This window comes from Chiloscyllium plagiosum, unplaced genomic scaffold, assembly GCF_037043375.1.
Source record: "Chiloscyllium plagiosum isolate Xiang-an unplaced genomic scaffold, Cpla_swu_hap1 HiC_scaffold_23, whole genome shotgun sequence".
NCBI classification, from domain to species: Eukaryota; Metazoa; Chordata; class Chondrichthyes; order Orectolobiformes; family Hemiscylliidae; genus Chiloscyllium; species Chiloscyllium plagiosum.
The window spans coordinates 20,342,958-20,366,199 of record NW_028270161.1 but is presented as its reverse complement, the minus strand read 5'-3'; the positions used below and the strand labels follow the sequence as shown (position 1 = coordinate 20,366,199).

The following is a 23,242-nucleotide window of genomic DNA, read 5'->3' as shown; positions in this document are numbered from 1 at the left end:
CAGAGGCTAATAGAGCTAAGTCAGATCTTGTCCTCCTCCAAAGTTTAAGCACTGACGGATGCCATTTGGATCACTGGGTCTTTGCTGAACCTTTTGAAAACAGCTATATAAAACTTTGACCTCCCATACCCACTCATTTCCCATGACACTGGAAGTTTATACTGAATCTGTCTTCATCATCCGTGCAGACAGCACTGAGACCTTTTTGTCCAAAAGATGTTGCAGACCTTTTAACCTGTGGAAAGTTTTCCTTATTTATTTTTGAAAGTCATCTAAACTCCTCCACAAAATCTCTCAACCTTCTCAGCCTGTAACATAACATCTTTAGCTCCATGACTATAGGGGAAAGTAAGGACTGCAGATGATGGAGACCAGAGTTGAAAAATGAGGTGCTAGAAAAACACAGCAGGCCAGGCAGCATCCAAGGAGCAGGAGAATCGACGTTTCGGACATGTAGATTTCTCCAGCTTCCTCATTTTCCCTCTCCCCACCTTATCTCAGTCCCAACTCCCGGATTCAGCATCGCCCTCTTGACCTGCTATCTTCTTCCCGACCTCTCCGCCCCCTCCCCCTCTCCGGCCTCTCATCCTCACCTCCTTCCACCTATCGTATTCCCAGCATCCCTCCCCCAAATTCCCTCCCCCCTACCTTTTATCTCAGCCGCTTGGCACACCAGCCTCATTCCTGAAGAAGGGCTTATACCTGAAACGTCGATTCTCCTGCTCCTCAGATGTTTTTCCAGCACCACATTTTTCAACTCCATGACTGTAGGCCTCTCTTGAGAGGTTAATTGCACAAACTAGGAAAAATGCCCAGGGTCTTTTGTCTTCATTGGCTCAGAATCACACTTATCAATATGTTTAATAACAGGTTATCAGACCAGAGGCTGATTTTTCATGTATTGCTTTTAATTTCACGATAGTGCAAGATTACTGCGAAGGACTGTCAAATTACACCAAATACTTACCAACAGCTTTATTTAACAGTAATGAATATAGACATTAAATCTCAAATCACTAACCATTACACCTACCAGCTATCTCAACATTTTAAATACTATCTACTAAAATGGCTGGAAATTGCAAATTGCCTTGCATCCATCCTGTGGCCAATTCAAAGAGTCCAAATTTTTTCACTTCCTTTTCTGTGCAATTTTAAACCCAAACTGCATCAGTGCCCAGGAAAGGTAGACCCTTTAGATAACACATTCATAGCTTACCTTAGTCAGCCATACTCGGTGGACAGAAGTAATTACCCATTTGGCAGGAAAGCTCTCTGTATTTTATACAACTCCAGGGTAGAAGAGAGGTCTGGGGTTCAGTACTATTCCCTGACCATCCCAGCACTTAAACCAGTGTTACAGCAGCAGTAAGTGAGGACACAACAATGACAAAGGGGATTGTATGTTGCCAATGCTATTTTTATTGAGACTGTAAGCATTAAATATAATGACAAGAGACAACATCAGATGAGGAAAGGGAATGGGGGTGGAAAAAAATCATAAACTTACAGAATTACAAATGAAAAAAATCACTTGCAATCAAGTCACAAGAGAAAAAGAGAGAAAGAGAGAGAGGGGCACATAGCTTTCTAATATAAATTCCTCTGCATCAGCTATCTGTACCCATATTTTCCTCAAGATAAGCTACTGACTGCTAAGCAGATTGTGCATGAACCCTCAGAGTATTCTATCAGCACTTCGTATTAGATCTGTATGTGGTCCAAGCTTGAGCAGACAAATCACTTCAACACTTAGCAGTTTTGCTGATATATAATTAAGACATTTAAAAAGATTAACTCAGGTATCTCCACTTCCCATTCTGTTTTGGTTAACCAACTTCTGTGGCGGTGATGGGGAGGGAGTGGGAGGTCCATGATCAACAAAATTCTAAGCCTGCTTTCATAAATGGACTCAACATCAAGTTATATAGAGGAATTTGTCAGAGCATAATAGGAAAAATAACATCAAAAAAGTGATGCAATATACAGGGTTCTGAAACTTGGAAACATTTTTAAGTCTCACTGGCAATTCCCCTTAAAGATTCCATCTGTCCCGACCTGGAACATCTGCTCCTGCGTTCTTCCTCAAACAGGCTTGCTTTAATTACCCGTCAATCAGGTGCGACTATATTGTCAGCAGCCTCTTTGAATAATTGTATCTCATTTGAGATCAACTTGGTACCTGTCTTACGTGATTATAAACTAATTTTTTTTAAAACAAAGAATATATTTTTTCAAAACCAACATGAATGGAAAAAAATTACCATGTTAATTTATTCTGCATTTCAAAAGGAAAAGGTGAAATGAAAGAGAATTTCAGTTTAAAGCAGGCGACTCATTTCCAGTTCATCTCACAAATTAACATCATTGTCCAATCATGATTAGTATCTCAGCCCCTGGCACTGCCAACTGCTCATCTGAAGGTGCAGAGGATGAGTGCAATGAGACTCTGAAAGCCTGAAGGGAGAAAACAGAGAAAGTAGTATCAGAGTCTCTCTTGTTGTGGACAGGGAGGACAGTAAGAGAAGAGGGACAGAGGGGAAGTTGGTGTGTCGCCGTCATCATGTCCGATTCTTTAGCGTCTGTAACCAAATTCGTCAGCATCATCAGCTCGGAAATCACCATAGCGCCAGAGGTTCAACTGTAAAGGAAAGACAACTGTGTCAGTACAGCAATAATTGTAGGCTAGTCAAACAGGGCATGTATCGGAGTTCTGAGTTACCACCAATACCTTGAGGAGGGTAACAGATGAGAGGGAGGGATGAAAGAACTAAGAAATGGAAGGCTTCATGTAAGAAAGACTGACAAAGACAGACGTGAGAAATGCTATGAAAATAGGGAGACACAAGAAATGAGACAGTGACAAAGAGAAGAGAATACACAAAGAGAAGGGCCAGAGAGGGAAGAAAGGGAAATCAGTACAAGGAGGGTGGGAACAGCACAACAAAAAAGAGACTGAAAAGGGAGAGCAAAAGAAGAAGGGAACACCATGAGATGGGTGGAAGAATAGAAGCAAAGGAGGGATACAGCAAGAAAGGAAGTAGAGAAAACCCAATAAAAAGGAAGATAATGAAATAAGGAGTGTCAGAGAGAGGTGGGGGTCAGCATGAAATTGACTGATGAAAGAAGGTAGATTAGGGAGGGAGAGAAAGAAATTGCATGGGTGATTAGATTACTTACAGTGCGGAAACAGGCCCTTTGGCCCAACAAGTCCACACCGACCCTCCGAAGAGCAACCCACCCCGACTCATTCCTCTACATTTACCCCTTCACCAAGCTCTACAGTCAATTTAGCATAGCCAATTCACCTAACCTCCACATTTTTGGAGTGTAGGAGGAAACCGGAGCACCCGGAGGAAACCCATGCAGACACAGGGAGAATGTGCAAACTCCACAGACAGTTGCACGAAGTGGGAGTTGAATCCAGGTTTCTGTGAGGCAGCAGTGCTAACCACTGTGCCACCGTGCTGGTGGTGGTGGAGAAATGGAGAAACGTGTGAACCATCATTCTCACTTCATATTACTCTTACCCGTGCAGATTTGGCAGCCTCCTGAGCATTCAGGTATTCTGTAATCTGTGGAAAATAAAGATCAACATTTAGTTTAATTGTGAACTGTGAAAACTCCCTTAATACAGTTTCGTGAAAGCCACGTGAAACCAGAATTGCCATTACTTTTAGTTTGGTTTATCTCTGAAGCAGAAAATCATTGTTCAGTCCCTTTGCAATTCTCTTGTACACTGTTTATACTGGGATTTTAGGTCAGGCCTGAGGTAATATTGGTCTCCTATAGGTCTTCTGAATAAGATGTTGTGTTGAGGTCTCATTTCCTTGTCCAAATGGACATAAAGATACTCCAAAACAAAATAATTTTCCTGGTCAACACTTATCCTTCAACCAGCATCACCAAAAAATGATTAACTGGTGATATTTCATTATTGGGAATAATTACTACAGATTTAATCTACATCAGCTACTCCAAAGGACGACTTGATGTCATATGAAGCCAGTGGATGCGATGTCCCTGCCTTTGATTCCTGTTTCGCATGAATCAACTAATCAATACGTTGCAGGAGTAGGCCATTCGGCCTTTCGAGCCAGCACCAACATTCATTATGATCATGGCTGATCATCTACAATCAGTATCCTGTTCCTGCCTTATCCCCATAACCCTTGATTCCACCATCTTTAAGAGCTCTATCCGTTTCTTTCTTGAAAGTATCCAGAGACTTGGCCTCCACTGCCTTCTGGGACAGAGCATTCCATATATCCACTACTCTCTGGATGAAGAAGTTTCTCCTCAACTTTGTTCTAAATGGCCTACCCCTTATTTTTAAACTGTGTCCTCTGGTTCTGGACTCACCCATCAGTGGAAACATGCTTCCTGCCTCCAGAGTGTCCAATCCTTTAATAATCTTATACAATCAGATCCCCTCTCATCCTTCTAAACTCAAGTGTATACAAATCCAGTCGCTCCAATCTTTCAACATATGATAGTTCCACCATTCTGGGAATAGACCTCATGAACCTACGCTGCACTCCCTCAATGGCCAGAATGCCCTTCCTCAAATTTGGAGACCAAAACTGCACGCAATACTCCAGGGCCCTGTACAGGTGCAAAAGGACTTCTTTGATCCTGTACTTAATTCCTCTTGCTATGAAGCCAGCATGCCATTAGCTTTCGTCACTGCCTGCTGTACTTGCATTCTCAGGGAGAATGGATGCCAAAACCAACTGTGTTTGTCCTGAGTTGAAGAAAGATGTCACCATCCAATAACCTATACTGAAACTGACCTTTATTTTAAGTGATGATACTGGCAAGGTTACATTTGGAGATAGCTATTGACTTTCTTCTTGAGTGACTGTTTCTACAATTTAGCAGCTAAGAGTTGGTCACACAGCCATTTTTGTTGACATCATTCCATTGCAAGTGATGTACATTGACAGTTCATTGAGTCATCAAGTGGGAATATGTCTAATCTAAACAAGGCATTGACAGTTGAAGACATTGACAGCCATTGGAGATTGTCCTTTGTCAATGCTACATGCTCCTTTGTATTACTGCTTTCTGGGTCAACTGAAGATGTGGTTCTTCAAATTTCCATGCTTGAGTACAGGGACTTTGTTGTTAAGTGCATTGATCATGTGCAGACGGTTACTGACGCCAATCCAGCATGAAATTATGTCTCACTTGCATGAATTGCACTTGTATTTTAGCTTTGTCTACCCAACAGGTTTTCTAGTATCATCAATCTCTCCATGTAGTGCATGAATTGGTAGGCAACTGCCATCTTTGTAATAAAATGATTTAGCTATGTGAGTTAATGTTGCCTCAGAATTAGTATGATAATTTCTTCACCAGATCGTTGCCAAATTCCCCATAGAGTATTGGGGACTATATGATGCTAATTGATCCCAAGGATCTCTCTCAAGCAACAGTACAGAATTAATTCTGACTTTGATGTAGCTAAAGCTTCAGTATCATGCAGGCATCTACTTATTACTCAAGCAATATTCTTTTATGGCAAATGAAAGTTTGAGATTTCTTTTGAAGTTTGCCTGAAGCTTCCCAAGTACTACCACTACAAGCTGAAATTTCCTCATCAAATTTCAGTTCAGTTGAGACTGTTGACCTCCGGTAGCAGAACTTATCTAAATTATTCACTACAGTGTTGTTTAGTTGTAGTAGTGCTTTGAGCTGACCATCTTGAGTCATTGTCACTGTTTTTTGCAAACTGATTGTTAGCCCAAATTTCTTTTTAACAATTGAGATAGTAGTGTTCACAATGGACTTCAGCCTAAAGCTGATGCACCACAAGAGCTACATGTCAGCAAACAGGAGCTAATGTGTCAGAATTGTAAGACGGTGTAAATGTAAATCTAAAATTACATGCAGCTAGATTTGGAATGGAAAGCAGGTTCCCTTCCTTGAAAGGTATTTTCTGACTAATTAAGGAGTGTTTACAGTGTTGTTGTAGCTGCCATTTTTCCTTGTGCTAGCTTGTAAATGACTGGATTTACTAAATCCAATTTTATAACTTAACCTGGTGAGATTTAAACTCTCAATCCTGGAAGTGACTGATATAGATGTCAGTTAAGGGCAGGCTGGAATTGGACATCTTTCTAATGCAATGTTAAATCATCTTCCTCATCAAGTGGAGATAAAGGGTTCCATGAAACTACAGAAAAAGGAGTTAGGGAATTCTCCCCACTTCCCTGGTGAATAAATATCCTTCCAACACATTATCCGGCTGTCATCTATTGCTGATTGCAAGACATTGATGTGCACACATTACCTGGTGTGATTCTGACTTTACAATAGCAAATACACATCAAAAAGTACTTCACTGGCTGCAAAACACATTTTGAATGCCCAATGCTTATGAAGCATTTTTCAGATATTCAACATTTTACCCTGCCAGACTGATGTATGGTAAGTGGCTATCTAGATGAATTAGAGGATCGAGAGCAATCTTGCTCAAATTAGGAGTCAACAAGCTTCAGAAGGGCAGGAACAGATTTCAAAATTAGTCAAGAAAATTAGCATGTGAACACACAAAATTAAAGGTTAAATACATCACCTGCATACGACTTAATATAGTTCAGACACAGGCACATTTGATCACCCAGACACTGCCCTTCACTCCTCAATAAAGCAGTCGTAATTCTTTTATTAGACATTTATGGAACTAAATTGAAATCCACAAAAATAAAACACTACATTGGCTGGCATACGATGCTTCATTTTAACTGCATACTTAACAACAATGTGGGCTGAGATACAAAAACACAGTCTGATGATTGTGCTCCAGATGGTGGGTCAGCAGGAGGTTTCCCAAAATGGGAGAGCGCCATTTGGGTGTCTCAAAGATATTTTAACAGAACTGCACTTTTAGAGGTGCAACACATTGACAACATCCTACTTCATGATGCACAATTATTGACTGGCACCAGAAAAATTATATGAAAGCTGCCAAGTAGTTAAAAAAAACCCAACAGGTTCACTATTTTGTTTTAGGGGAAATAGTCTGCTATCCCTACCTGGTATGTTTCCATGCCAATCCTGTCCAAGCTATATAGTTGAGTATTACTGTCCTCAGGGTGATCAGAGATGGGATTAAACACTGCTCTGCTGGTGTTAAAAACATTGCCTTCAGCTGCCTAGAGTCCATGCTCTATAATACACTAAAATATTGCTTCTTTAAATTCCTCTGTCCATATAGACTGAGACTTGCCATCAACATCTGTCATTTCACCTTCTTCCTCTTCCAAGTATTGTTAATTTGATCTGATTTCTTGTGGTCACATGGATCTAAATACAGTGAAAAGCGAGTGGTACAGGCAGATCATAACAAACAAGTACATACAGATTATTGGGTGCTTAGACAGAGTGAGGCATACACGCTACAACCGCATAGGAGGTGCGCAAAGTATGATCAACATTATTTGAAGTTAGAGAGTCCATTCATGTAGATTTTAAGCTACTCCAGTTGCAAAACTGAGTTTAAAAAATCCCATAGCAATCTGAGAATTTGAACTCAATTTTGAAAATCTGGTGCCGAAAAGCTGATACCAGCAAAAGTGCTTACAAAGCTGTCAGATGACCACAAGTCACATACCAGTTCATTAATGCTGTAAAGAAAATGTGACCTGGTGTTCTTAACTGGCCTGTCTTATATGTGATTCTAAAGTCTCGAAAGTCTGGATGTAGATTTGCTCGCTGAGCTGGAAGGTTCATTTTCAGATGCTTCGTCACCCTACTAGGTAACACCCCACTGAAGATGTTACATGACAAAACGTCTGGAAATGAGCCTTCCAGCTCAGCGAGCAAACCTACATCCAGAAACTCAACCTGAGCTACAATTTTTCTCAAATCTCGCTGATCTCTAAAGTGACAGAGCAAGACCCTCAATAAAATTTAGAATTTCAGCACTGTAGGTACGAGCTAACTTTCTATAAATGCAGTGGAAGCATATTTATTTTAGACTGCAGTTGTTCTAAGTTGTAGTACACTACCACCTTGTTAGAACAAGTTGGGATGGGCAATAAATGTTTGCCTGGTCACCGAAGTCCACGTTTCAAAAATGAATGGTTAAAAATCAGTTAATTAATGATTAATCAGTGCAGCTATTTGCTGTCAGGTGACAGTTAAAGGGTTTTCTATAAAGTTTTCTGAGTAAATTTTCAGCAGAGGTCAGGCAACAGATTGCATTAAATTCCTGCACTAATTTCTGTCTCCCACTGCATCTTTAGAATGATGGAAAGGTTAGTTAGGTGATACTGTAGCAATCTTTTTACTGATGGTACACTGGAATTTGGCACAGCAAGCAAATCACTGATCGGGGCAGAATGTTGCAGAAGCTGCCACCCTATTACTGATAATTGAACTTAAATGATTAAAATAGTTGGTTGAGCATGGTGAATTCCCTCAGCTCCAATCATTGTGAAACTGTTTCTTAATCTATAAAATCTAACCAGAATTCTCATTAGATTCCAGTCTTATGTTTTCAAGGAACGAGGAACTGAGACGGTAGATAGAAAAGCAGACTTTGTTGTTTGGGCAGTCCAAGACCAGGGAACACAGCATTAAAAAGCTAGAGATCCACTTTCTCAATTTTTTTTATTCCTTTTATACAGCACAGAAAAGGCCCAATAAGATTTGCCAGTACTCGGCCCCATATCTCTCTAAAACTTCCTACTCATCTACACATCCAGATAACTTTTAACTGTTATAATTGTCCTAGCCTCCACCACTTCCTCTAGCAGCTCATTCCATACACTCACCACCCTTTGTGTGTTGATCACATTTTCAAAAAAAAAATCTTATTTGTTAGGCATGACCTCTCTCTGACAAAGCCATGTTGACTATCCCTAAAGTGGATGTTAATTCTCTCCTTCATAATTTTCTCCAATAGTCACCCTATCACAAACATGAGACTTTAGGTGTAAGTCTGTTCCACTAATGGCAAATGACAGTAGATCAATTGCAAGCTTTAAATCTAAAATTGGTAGGTTTTTGTTATCCAAAAGTATCATAGAATCTCTACAGTGAGGAAACAGGCCATTTGGCTCGTTGAGTCCACACCAACCCATGGAAGAGCATCACACCCCCTTCCTTATCCCTGTAGCTCAGCGTTTCCCATGGGCTAATCTACCCAGCCTGCACATCTTTGGACTGTGGAAGGAAACCGGAGCATCTGGAGGAAATCCATGCAGACACAGAGAATGTGCTAACTCCACACACAGATAGATGCCAGAGGGTGGAATCAAACTCTAGTTCGCAGTGCTAAATAATGAGCCAGTGTACCGCCCAAAGGGACATTAGGTAAAGGCGGGTCTATAAAATGAAATTGCAGATGAGGGGCCAATATTTAAGTACAAAAATAAATACAATGTCTGGGAAATTTCTGTCATTCAACATGCTATGCAGATGCATTGCAAATAGCCTAACTGGGCTAGTGGTGGTCTCAGAATCCAATTGTTGGCACCAAATATTAAAAGATGGATGGGGAGGCAAAGGCAGGCAACAGTTATGGTGGAACCTGCCAGTGCTTTGCAGAAGAGAGGAGAGGCCTCAATAGAAGGCCAGCAGCCTCACTGAAATGGCTGTTATCGCAAAACAAGTATCATGTGAATATTCCTGAATTGAACTGACAGGTGTTTGCTAGCATGCATCAGGTTGATCAGATATGTCCATTTAGAAACTGAAAATCACCTTTTGGCACTCCTGACTTGCTAACAAATACAAGGAGCTTAACAGACTCCAGTTTAACAGTCTGGAGGTGAGAATGTTAAAAAGATTACCCATCCCTCATCTCAGTTTGAAAATTCCAGAGTGTCATGGAGGCATAGTAATGCATCAAACTGCGATTTTGAAAGTGCACTTGCTCTTGCTTCATCCCAATGGGTGTCTGATAATTCATAATTTCATGTAGATGCGACGGTCAAGAACGCACAATTTCCTTAGGAGGCTCAGAAAATTGGCATGTTCAGAAGGACCCTCACCAATTCTATAGATGCACCATTGAAAGCATATTGTCCAGGTGTATACGTCAACTGCTTTGCCCAGGACCATAAGAAACTACAGAAGGTTGCGTGCACAGCCCAAACCATCATGGAAGCCAACCTTCCATCCATAGACTCCATTTACACGGCTCGTTGCCTGCCAACCTCAAAGACCCATCGCACTCAAGTAATGCTCTCCTACAACCTCTTCTATTAGGCAGAAGAGGCAGAAGCTTGAACACGTGCACCAGCAGGTTCAGGAACAGTTTCTCCCTGGTCATTATTCGACTGATAAATGGACTAACCAACTCCAAATCATGCTTATCTTGCTAATGTTGATCTTGCCTCGCGCACACCCTGTGCGACATAACCTGTATGCCTATGTCTAAGTTTTATTTTCTCACCCGATAATCTACATGTCCTTGATAACTATGATCTGCCTGTACTGCTTGTAAACAAAGCTTTTCACTGTACTTAGGTACACGTGACAATAAATGCAATCAATCTGGGAAGTGACTGTGCGTAGGATGTTCTTCAGAGGGTTGGTGCAGACCCGATGGACCAAATGGTCTTTTTCTGACTCATAGGGAATCTGCAATTCAATGTGGGCACAGCATATGTACTGACCACCAGGTAATCTCCTTAAGGGTTGAGTAAATATTGATCAAGGCACTGATTCATGTTGGGATATGGTTCTAAAGAGATATTATGAAAGGTCAGCAAAAAAGTTGATCAGAGACATCAGTTTTATGAAACATAATAAGGGAAGAAAGATGCAGAGGTGGAGGGGTTTAAGTAGGGAATTTCAAAGCTTAGTACCTAGGCAGGTGAAATCATAGATGCAAAATGCCAGAAATGTAGAAGTGCACATGTCTTGGAGCATCATGGAACTGGAAGAGGATGCACAGATGGAGGGGTGGGGTTTTTTTTGGTGTGCCTTGGAGTGAGGGGCTGATACTGTACATTACCTCTAACTCCTCCAGCTATGCATGGATCTCTGATGTCTGTGTAGTGGCTGGAGATTCCAGAAGTAAATGTGTTAGTATAGCATTGGCATGCTGACTGGCATCTGTGGATTCTCAGACCAGTTGCACAGGGAATTGGTAATAATATAAATTAATGTAAGGACCTATGCTAGATTCTTATCTATTGGTTGTTCTTCGAAAAGATGCTCATCGGTGCAGATGCAGACAGGGTCAGACTTAGCCATGGTGCCCTGTGTGGATCAATAACTTTGCCAATACCCACCATCTAGGTTCATAAATGAAAAAAAAAATCTGATTTCAGGTTTGTTACCAGTAAGGTAAGTATTACCACATAGTGTTAGGAGAGATATATAACTTCAAGTTTAATTTGTATTCTGTATTTTTTGTACAAGGAGGAGACATAGTTTTGGTTTCATTTTTGGAGATGTTCTTGTGAATTTGGTGCTGTTAAGTTTGGAGACCTGTTTATATACATGCTCCGTTAAATGAGTTTTTACTACAACTGAAGTGAAGTGTCAGGACTACATATCTATGGACGAGAAAAATTGGAAGGTAAGTTCATATTATGTAGGTACAGAAGCAGGTGTTTTAGCCCCTCGAGCCTTTGCCATCCAAGAGATGATGGCTGATCTGATTCTCCTCAAACTCCACTTTCATGATTTTCCCCATAACTCTCAATTCCTTTGCTGATTAAAATTCTGTACATCTCAGCCTTGATTTTGAACTACTGGACATTTTCTGGATTAGAAAGAATTTTACCAAGGAATGTGGCCAATAGTTTATAAAAAAACCTGCTCAGACATGTTATAAACACATCTTCTTGAATTCAGATACTGTGGCCTACAGATAATGACATTATCCCTGGACAACAAGAAAATTAGGTCTAAAACAAAAACAGAAATTGCTGGAAAAGGTTAGGTCTGACAGTATCTGTGAAGAGACATCAGAGTTGTTATGAAGGTGTGTACTGTACATTTGAGAGAGAGAGGAAGCTAGCAAGGACTGACTGAAAGCACAGTGTCCTGAACAATTTAAAAATGTAACACTTGATTGAAACAAATAGCCAGAGTTGTGTTGCCATGGAACAAAAACAAATTCAAATTATACCCCAGATACAAAAATCCAATCGAATTTGAATTTAGTGTTTTTATATGACATCAAACCAATGAAATGATCCAATGGTTTGGGGTATAAAACTCGACATTTTGAACAGTTAGGGAGAGAACTGGCAAGAACATCAAGTATAGACTGCTAGCCGAAGAGCTCCTGAAAGGTACTGGTCCGTAAGAAATTTGTGCAGCAGAACACCAAAGCCAAAAAATCTAGAGAGGAAAATCTACAAAGGAGAATCGACAAAGCTGACTGGTTTTGAAACATGATTTTTTTTTGTAAATCTTAATCAAGTTTTTTTTTTTTAAGTTGGACCAGTATTGTAGAGGGGGAGGTAAAAGATAGATTTAAGAGAAAGGAGTTGTAAGTAGTTGTTTAATGTTCTATTTTGGACTTGAAGAATAAAATTGTTAATTTTACTTTAAATAGTGACTTCTGGGATAGTTCTTTGCCTCTCGAAATTTAACAGATTACAGCATGAGGTGAGCTTCTGTGTGTGTCAGGTTTAAATTAGCAGAGAGGTTTACCCCGTGTCGTAACAGAGTTAATGTTTCGGGTCCAATGATCCTTCCTCAGAATGATCTCAAAACATTAACTGTGATTTCTCTTCACAGATGCTGCCAGATCTGCTGAGCTTTTCCAGCAATTTCTGTTTTTGTTTCAGATTTACAACACCCACAGTTCTTTTGCTTTTTATGAACCTTGAGTCAGCAGTTCAATATGGGTGCGATGCAGTTGCTAATTACAGAAAGTCATGTGACTTTGAAACACATCCAATTAAAGCTTTCAGAGAGGTAACGTGGGATTTGTTTCCCTTAACTGATGGAAGAGAATGCTTTGGCAAACAGTATGTAATTCTATGCTAGGTTTCTAGTTCACAAACTTAAGTCAGAAAACTTTTGAACCTTGAGGTAAAGATACAAGTCTCCCCCTTTCTTTTTCAGTTGTAAGAATGAGGAAACTGGTAAAATTTTCACATCTTTGTATTTTGACTTAATGTAAACCCTGAAAAGCTGAACTATAACTACTTTCTAAAGACTATCTGAATCCAAATTCATTCTGAAATTGTTCCATAGGTCTATGCAATTCGCAATTTAATTTTGTTAACAAAAAACTCAGTGGATTAAGGGAATTAATCACATTCTTTTGTTTTTAGGCCAGTGGCCAATATGGGTGTTTTTTGCCCTTTTTAAAATACCAACTCTGCACATTCATTGTTGCCTTTTGTGTTTTGTGTGTTTGCTTTGGAATTAAGGAGGAACATAATTCTGATTCTGGATTACAGCTCAGGCACCAACAAGTTTGGCTGCTTGTTTTTAAAAAATCACTTATTGAGTTCACTAAAGAAGCCTGATGGAAGTCTCTTTATTGTAGTACCAGAAGGGAAACAATTGACCATTTTATTAATGGAATCAAAATATTCATATAAAATGTTGCAAATCATGGAGAACAGCTTGATTACCAATGCATTCCTGCCATCAAAGTTGTAATGGAACAGATGGGACATGTTTTAGCGCATTTAAAAGAAATGTAGAAACAAAACTGAGCTGTTGCCCAGCAAAGGAGTCCAAGGACACCAAAAGCCACAGAACAATCCAGAGGGGAGTCAGTGTATCTGTGCACGATGAGAGTATAGGCATTTGCGTTAAACTCTCTAGGAAGAAATCTTGCATGGCAGCTGAACACTGAGTTTTGAGAATTCTTAACTTTGCTCTTAAGGTAATAGTAAGTTTGGTTTGCAATTTGTTTTAGGTGTCTTGGGGATATACCAATTGAAGACAATGTACCCAGTGAATGTGCAAACGTTTGTCAGAAGGAAACCAGTTGTAGCTGTGCCAAGCTGATGAAAAAAACAGAGGATATAGTAGATAGTACTGAATCAACATTGATTTGGTAATTGTAAATATCTTGTTAGGATAAAAGGAATAGTTTGGAAATGAAGGTTAGAGTCATTGAGATGTACAGTATGGAAACAGACCCTTCGGTCCAACCCATCCATGCCGACCAGATATCCCAACCCAATCTAGTCCCACCTGTCAGCACTCAGCCCATATCCCTCCAAGCCCTTCCTATTCATATACCCATCCAAATGCCTCTTAAATCTTGCAATTGTACCAGCCTCCACCACTTCCTCTGGCAGCTCATTCCATACATGTACCACCTCCTGTGTGAAAAAGTTGCTCCTTAGGTCTCTTTTATATCTTTCCCCTCTCACCCTAAAACCTATGCCCTCTAGTTCTGGACTCCCACACCCCAGGGAAAAGACTTATTCTATTTATCCTATCCATGCCCCTCATAATTTTGTAAACCACTATAAGGTCACCCCTCAGTCTCCGACGCTCCAGGGAAAACAGCCCCAGCCTGTTCAGCCTCTCCCTATTCTCAAATCCTCCAACCCTGGCAACATCCTTGTAAATCTTTTCTGAACCCTTTCAAGTTTCACAACATCTTTCTGATTGGAAGGAGACCAGAATTGCATGCGATATTCCAACAGTGGCTTAACCAATGTCCTGTACAGCCGCAACATGACCTCCCAACTCCTGTACTCAATACTCTGACCAATAAAGAAAAGCATACAAAACACCTTCTTCACTATCCTATCTACCTGTGATTCCACTTTCAAGGAGCTATGAACCTGCACTCCAAGGTCTCTTTGTTCAGCAACACTCCCTAGGACCTTATCATTAAGTGTATAAGTCCTGCTAAGATTTGCTTTCCCAAAATGCAGCACCTCGCATTTATCGGAATTAAACTCCATCAGCCACTTCTCAGCCCATTGGCCCATCTGGTCAAGATCCTGTTGTAAGCTGAGGTAACCCTCTTCGCTGTCCACTACACCTCCAATTTTGTGTCACCTGCAAACTTACTAACTGTATCTCTTATGCTCGCATCCAGATCATTTATGTAAATGACAAAAAGTAGAGGACCTAGCATCGATCCTTGTGGCACTCCACTGGTCACACACCACCAGTCTGAAAAACAACCCTCCACCACCACCCTCTGTCTTCTACCTTTGAGCCAGTTCTGTATCCAAATGGCTAGTTCTCCCTGTATTCCATGAGATCTAACCTTGCTAATCAATCAGTCTGCCATGGGGAACCTTGTCGAATGCCTTACTCAAATCCATATGGATCACATCTACCACTCTGCCCTCATCAATCCTCTTTGTCACTTCTTCAAAAAGCTCAATCAAGTTTGTGAGACATGATTTCCCACACACAAAGCCATGTTGACTATCCCTAATCAGTCCTTGCCTTTCCAAATACATGTACATCCTGTCCCTCAGGATTCCCTCCACCGAGGTCAGGCTCACTGGTCTATAGTTCCCTGGCTTGTCCTTACCAGCCTTCTTAAACAGGAGCACCATGTTAGCCAACCTCCAGTCTTGCAGCACCTCATCTGTGACTATCGATGATACAAATATCTCAGGAAGAGGTCCAGCAATCACTTCTCTAGCTTCCCACAGAGTTCTTGGGTACACCTGATCAGGTCTTGGGGATTTATTCACTTTTATCCACACAAGACATCCAGCACTCCCTCCTCTGTAATATGGACATTTTGCAAGATGTCACCATCTATTTCCCATATCCTTTTCCACAGTAAATACTGATGCAAAATACTCACTTAGTAACTCCCCCATTTTCTGGCAGCTCAACACAAAGGCCTAGTAACGTAGCTTGTAATTTTGTTGTTCAATAAATGTTCTATGTGTTTGTTTAAGTACACAGGCAAACTAAATTAGGATCTATTAAGCAAGTAGGCGAAAATGAGCACTGCAGATTCTGGAGATTAGAGTCAAGAGTGTGGTGTTGGTAAAGCACAGCAGGTCAGACAGCATCTGAGGAGCAGGAGAATCGACGTTTCATGCAAAAGCTCTTCAGGCTATAAACAAGTGTTCAAGCTGTTTAATACCTCAGAGTTAACACCAAGTAACAAAAACTGATGAGTTGCAATGTGCATTTCATCAGAGAGAAGCTTTCCTAACAAAAACTTGCACAAGACCCCTGAAATTAGAACAAAAAGCAATAATAATAGTCCCTTTCATTTAAATTCACTGCAACCACAGGTTCATCTCAGCGTGGTGTACTGAGAGCAACCTCCACTGGTCACCAATTGCCTTACATGGCTCATACATGGTCTATCAAGCCCACTACCATAGCTATTAGTAGATATGTTTTAAAGTGCAGCAATGTTTAAAATTGTAAATTATATGTGAAGCATTAATGGATTTGTGGATCACTGTTGACCAATCATTGCTTGAATTATTTACTAACTCTTATTCACAAGGTCTTGGCAATGGCTGCCTCATAGAGTCTTGGTATTCATTAATATGGGGAAATAGAAGAGCCTAGCATGTGGTGGCTCAGAAAACAAATGTTTAACAGTCTGAATTTCTGAGTGACCTACCATATTCACTTTAATTCAGTCAGTAAGTATGTCAGCTAAAAGAATTTATAAGATGATATTTAGTTTTCTGTAATCAGTGGAAGGATTGCAAATCTTCCTCTCCTTTCCAAAAGAGTCCCTTTGAATATGTGCCAAATTACAAAGTCCCAGAGATTCCCAGCTAACCACACTCTGTTGGTGTAAAAGTGGCATAGGGTGCACTATTGAAGACATTGCAGAAAACTGATCTTTTTTTTTCATAAAAAAAGATTAGGAAGATTGCTCCAAGTGGCCATGGTAAAAGTTTTAAGAACCGGTTTCTTGGATAACTCCAGGTTTGATCTCTAATCTTTTTTGATGTCAAAGATATCTTGTTATCTTTGATTATCTGTCCCCCTCTCCTGCTGGGAACAGATCTGAAAGGATCAACTTTAATCTTTCAATTCCACTGACACCTGCCACACCTTAAAACCGATTATTGTGGATGATCACATGGTTTGTGGGAATTATTGTGCACAAAATGACTGCCACATTTTCTGACAAGTGACTACCATTCAAAATTTCATCAGTGGCTGTAAAACTCTTCGGAATTTCGAGTCAGGAATAACATTATGTCAATCCAACTTGTTTCTTACTCCAAAGAGTAAGCAACAGCAAATCAAGTGATGAGCAGTGATCAGCAGTAAGAGTCTGGGGAATTAGTAATAGAGGACAAGGAGATGGTAGACAAATTGAACAGATATTTTGCATTGATCTTCACTTCGAGTCATTGAGCCATAGAGATGTACAGCTTTGAAACAGACCCTTCGGTCCAACCCGTCCATGCCGACCAGATATCCCAACCCAATCTAGTCCCACCTGCCAGCACCTGGCCCATATCCCTCCAAACCCTTCCTATTCATATACCCATCCAAATGCCTCTTAAATGTTGCAATTATACCAGCTTCCATTACATCCTCTGGCAGCTCATTCCATACATGTACTACCCTCTGCGTGAAAAAGTTGCCCCTTAGGTCTCTTTTATATCTTTCCCCTCTCACCTTAAACCTATGCACTCTAGTTCTGGACTCCCCGACCCCAGGGAAAAGACTTATTCTATTTATCCTATCCATGCCCCTCTATAAGGTCACCCCTCAGCCTCCGACACTCCAGGGAAAACAGCCCCACCCTGTTCAGCCTCTCCCTGTAGCTCAGATCCTCCAACTCTGGCAACAACCTTGTAAATCTTTTCTGAACCCTTTCAAGTTTCACAACATCTTTCCGGGAGGAAGGAGACCAGAATTGCATGTAATATTCCAATAGTGGCCTAATCAATGTCCTGTACAGCCACAACATGACCTCCCAATTCCTGTACTCGATACTCTGACCAATAAAGGAAAGCATACCAAACATCTTCTTCACTATCCTATCTACCTGCGACTCCACTTTCAAGGAGCTATGAACCTGCAGTCCAATTTCTCTTTGTGCAGCAACACTCCCTAGGACCTTACCATTTAGTGTATAAGTCCTGCTAAGATTTGCTTTCCCAAAATGCAGCACCTCGCATTTATCGGAATTAAACTCCATCTGCCACTTCTCAGCCCATTGGCCCATCTGGTCCAGATCCTGTTGTAATCTCTTCGCTGTCCACTACACCTACTTGAGAGGATATAAGTAGCATCTCAGAAATATCTGTAAATCAGAAAGGGAGTGAGGAACTGAAGGATATTATAATTTCAAGGGAAGTAGCACTGAGTCAATTGGTAGAATTGAGAGTTTACAAGTCCTCAGGGTCCTGATGAATTTAATTCTAGGGACTTAAAAGAAGTTGCTACGTTGGTTTTAATTTTTCAAAACTCATCAGATTTAGCAACGGTTCCTTAAAAATGGAAAATCGCTAATGTGACTTTTTTTATTTAAAAGTGAAGCAGTAAGCAAGAAATGACAGGCCACTTAGCTTAACATCTGTCACTGAAAAATATTAGAAGCTTTTATTGATGTTATAACAGGGGACCTGGGTGGATTCAAGATAATCAGGCATAGCTTTGTCAAAGGGGAATCATGTTTAATTACTTTATTTGAGTTCTTTGAAATTGCAGATTAAGTACAATCAGTGATTAGATTTCCAGAAAGCATTTGATAAGGCGCTTCCTCCAAAAGATTATTGTGGAAAATAACAGCTCATGGTGTGGGGGATAACATATTGGCTTCAAGAGATTGGCTGGCTAACAGGAAAAAAGTGTGTCGGAATAAGTGGGTCATTTTCCGGATACAGGATATTACGAGTGATGTGTCACAGAGACCGGTGCTGGGGTCTCAACTTTTCACAACTTATCTAATGGCTTGGATGAAGGGACTGAAGTAAGTTAGCTATATTTACTAACGGCATGAGGCTGGTAGGAAAGTGCATTGTGAAGAGGACATAAGGAGCCTACAAAAACTTGAAAAAGATCTGGCAAGTGGAGTACAATGTGGGAAAGTGAAATTGTTCATTTTGGCTGAATGAAAGAAAAAGAAGCATTTCATCTAAATGGTGCGATGTTGCAGATATTTAGGTGTCCATGAATTGTAGGTTATTTTGCAAGTACAACAAGGAATAAGGAAAGCTAATAGAATGTTATAGTTTATTGCAAGGAGAATTGAATGCAAGAACAGGGAGATTATGCTTCAGTTATTCAGGACAGTGGTGAGACTATGGCTGAAGTATTGCACATTGTAATGGTCACCATGATTATGGAAGAATGTGTATGCATTTGAAATAATTCAGAGAAGGTTTATTAGACTAGTTCCTGAAAGTAAGTAATGGCCTTATGAGGAAAGGCTATTCAGGCCAGCCTATATCCTCTGTAGAGTGTGGTTCTGCAAAAGCACAGCTGGTCAGGCAGCAGCTGAGGAGCAGGAGAATCAACGTTTCAGGCAAAAGCCCTTCATCAGGAATCTATCCTGATGAAGGGCTTATGCTTGAAACATCGATTCTCCTGTTCCTCCAATGCTGCCTGCCCTGCTGTGCTTTTCCAGCACCACACTCTACTCTGATCTCCAGCATCTGCAGTCCTCAGTTTCTCCTATATCCTCTGTAGTTTAGAAGAGTATAGGTGACTTAATTGAAAATATTCTGAGGGGACTTGATCAGGTGGATGTTGAAAGGATATTTCCGCTTGTTGAAGAATGTAAAACGACGTATTATCGAAATAAGTAGCACTGTCACCCATTTAAAGCAGAGATGAGGACTTTTTTTGGAGGACTGAGTGTCTTGGAATTCTCTTTCTTGAAAGGCAAAGGATACAGAATCTTAATTACCAATTGGATGAAAGATTATCAGGGATATGATTAAACAGAGTTTAGTTTAAAATCAAATCATGCATGATCTTATTGAATGGCAGAACAATTTTGAAGGTCTGAGTGGTCTACACTTGGTCAGTGTTCATGTGTTTACAAGAGAGCTGTGGTGGAGGAAGAACCACCGAAGTGAAGTTTGAGTGAAATTTGAATGTTTCACTATGCATGAAGATCAAAATGATTTTAGCTTCTGGGAACAGGTAAAGATTCAGGTTTAGTAATGGCAAAACTTTGAGATGTCAAGTACACTTTAATTTGATTCATTTTTGGGATTATAGAAAAGCCTGCAGTAGTATGTTTTTAATAAAGAAATGTTCAAGCTTTGAACTCTAGCAATATAACGCAAAGGTGGAACAGAGGTGAGAAAAGATGACAAATAGAATAGCCACCAAGTGTTTGGTGCATTTCGAGTACGTAGATCAAAGTTAAAACAGGCCAATTCTAAAAAAAAACTTGCTGAATTTTTTGAGGATAGGACTTCACTGACGAAAACATATCAAAACATCAGGTTCACTGGCATCCAGTTGTTCCCAGTTTTATTTCTGTGGTACAAGATTGATCATAGGATGATAGTATAATACAACGAGGAATAATTTGCTTCATCCTGCTTGTGCTGGCTCTTTGGTAGAGCTATCCAATAATACCACTTCCATGCTATTTCCCCACAACTCTGCAAGCATGTTTCCTTCAAGTATTTATCCAGTCTCTTGTGCAATGTTACTTTTGAATCTACTTCAGGCAATGTATTCCAGATCACAACAGTTCATTATGTTAAAAAAAAATCCTCCTGTCAACTCTTGTTCTTTTGTGAATTGCCTTGAATCTTTCTCTTTTGATCACTGACTGATTTGTCAGTGGGAACAGTTCCATTTTATTTATTCTATCAAAACCAATTTAAAAAAAAACACATCAGTCAAAGCTCACCTTTACCTCAATGCTTCAAGGAGAACAACCTCAACTTTTCCAAATTCTACACATTAAACAAAGTGGCTTTCTGAAGCCACAAATTCTGAAGCTGAAGCACTGTCAATACTGATTGATGTCGAGATTTCAGATTTGTTGCATTCAGGTGCAGAAAAGGTGGGAAAAAAATTAAAAATAAATATCTTGTTGAAACAGGCTGCAGGACCTATTCCTGTTCTTATTTATTGTGTTCAAACCAAATGCCAAGAAAATGGCAATATAAAAGTACATCTCAAAGTCACCTGGACTTGGATGTCTTATGTCATGCAGGTCGTAGGCAGTGAAAATTGCAGAATCTACTGGCATTACTAAAAGGAATGAGATGTCGTTATTTATCAGAAAGCAGTGATTTAATTTAATTTAGATAACTCTGGTTAGTTGAGATGAGTACAACTTTACAAAACTAATAACCCTTCATTTAGAGCAAAATGGCTGCTGAAATAGTGACAGCTTGATGCAAACAAGCAAAACCAAGATTACATTTTACAGCAAATACCCGTTCATGTACATAGATAAATATTTTCTAATTGCACTGGAGTGATGCAGGCCCCACATGGGTGGTGACTGCACTGATAGTGATACCCACAAAAAGTCTTCAACACTTGCAGCACCTAAACGTCATTTTATGCCTCCCGATCTTTCAAAGATGAGCTACCTCTGACCAGGGAAGCAGGAAAGATGTTGACTAAAAATCCCTACTTTGGCTGCTAGTCAGTCGTCTTTGCTGGGAAGTGTAAGCTGTGAATACAATGCAAGGGCAGAATCAGAGTGCATCAAAACATTGAAGATAGGAGCGGGAGTAGGCCATTCAACCACTTGAGCCATTCAGTATGAATTTGGCAGATCATTGAGCTCAATACCCTATTCCTCATATCCCTTAACCCCTTTAGCTATAAGTGCTATATTTATTCCTTTTGAAAGCACAATGTTTTTACAGAATCATTGAAACCCTACAGCATGGAAACAAGCCCTTCGGTCCAAGTAGTCCACACCGATCCTTCAAAGAATATCCTACTCAAACCCATTCAGCTACGCTATTACTCTACAATTCCCTGACTAATGCACCGAACCTACACATCTCTGAACACTATGGGCAATTTAGCTTGGCCAATTCATCTAACCAGCACATCTTTGGACTGTGGGAGGAAATTGAGCACCCGGAGGAAACCCAAGCAGACATTGGGAGAATGTGCAAACTCCACACAGACAGTTGGCTGAGGCTGGAATTGAACCCAGGTCCCTGGTGCTATGAGGCAGCAGTGCTAACCACTGAACCACCATGCCGCCCTTGGCCTCAGCCACCTTGTGGTAGTGAATTCCACAGGCTTAACATTCTCTTGGTGAAGAAATTTCTCTTCATCTCTGTCCTGAAAGGTTTACTATCCCTCATCCTTAAACCATTGAGCCCCTGGTTCTGGACTCACCCTCATCAGGAATATCCTGCTTGCATCTAACCTGTCTCGTCCTGCTAGAATTTTATAGGTTTCTATGAGAACCTGTCTCATTCTTCTAAACTCCAGTGAATACAATTCTAACCAACTCAATCCCTCCTCAGACATTAGTTCTGCCACTTCAGGGAATCAATTTAGTAATCCTTTGCTACACTCCCACAGCAAAGGAGGAGCAAGAACATCCTTCTTCAGATAAAGGGACCAATATTTGCAGCTGTGGCCTGAACAATATCCAGTATAGTTTTGTTTTATTCATTCATTCATGGGAGCTGCTGGCTGCGCCAGCATTTACTGCCTGTCCCTAGTTGCCCTGGAGAAAGTGGTGGTGAGTTGCCTTCTTGAACTGCTGCAGTCCACCTGCTGTGGGTTGACCCACAATGCCCTTATGGATGGAATTCCAGGATTTTGACCCAGTGACAGTGAAGGAACGGTGGTATATTTCCAAGTCAGGATGGTGAGTAGCTTGGAGGGGAACTTGAAGGCGGTGGTGTTCCGATATCTGCTGCCCTTGTCCTTCTAGATGAAAGCGGTTATGGGTTTGGGAGATGCTGTCTGAGGAGTTATGGTGAATTTCTGCAGTCCATCTTGTAGATAGTATATTTTGCTGCTGAGCATTGGTAGTGGAGGGAGTGGATGCTTGTGGATATGGTCCAATCAAGTGGGCTGCTTTGACCTGGATGGTATCAAGCTTCTTGAGTTTTGCTGGGACTGCACTCATCCAGGCAAGTGGGAAGTATTCCATCACATGTCTGACTTGTGACTTGTAAATAGTGAGTCAAGTGTGTGGTGCTGGAAAAGCAGAACAGGTCAGGCAGCATCTGAGGAGCAGTAGAATTAACATTTCGGGCATAATCCCTTCATGAGGATCTGCAGTCCTCACTTTCTCTTTGTAGATAGTGGACAGGTTTTGGGGAGTCAGGAGGTGAGTTATTTGCCGCAGTATTTCTAGTCTCTGACCTTCTTTTGTAGCCACTGTGTTTATGTAGTGAGTCCAATTGAGTTTCTGGGTCAATGATAACCCACA

General features: G+C 40.6%; 1 protein-coding gene across 1 annotated transcript in view; it reads right to left on the bottom strand.

Annotated features, from left to right (window-relative positions):
* Positions 1 to 1,399: 1,399 nt before the first annotated feature.
* Positions 1,400 to 23,242, bottom strand: part of snd1 (staphylococcal nuclease and tudor domain containing 1) — an 890,588-nt gene continuing 868,745 nt past the window's right edge. Inside the window, exons 23-24 of the mRNA XM_043713955.2 lie at positions 3,531 to 3,575; positions 1,400 to 2,641 (exon numbers count right to left, since the gene is read on the bottom strand). Coding sequence (XP_043569890.2) covers positions 2,576 to 2,641; positions 3,531 to 3,575 — 111 coding nt within the window. The 3' untranslated portion in view covers positions 1,400 to 2,575. The remainder of the gene's footprint in view (positions 2,642 to 3,530; positions 3,576 to 23,242) is intronic.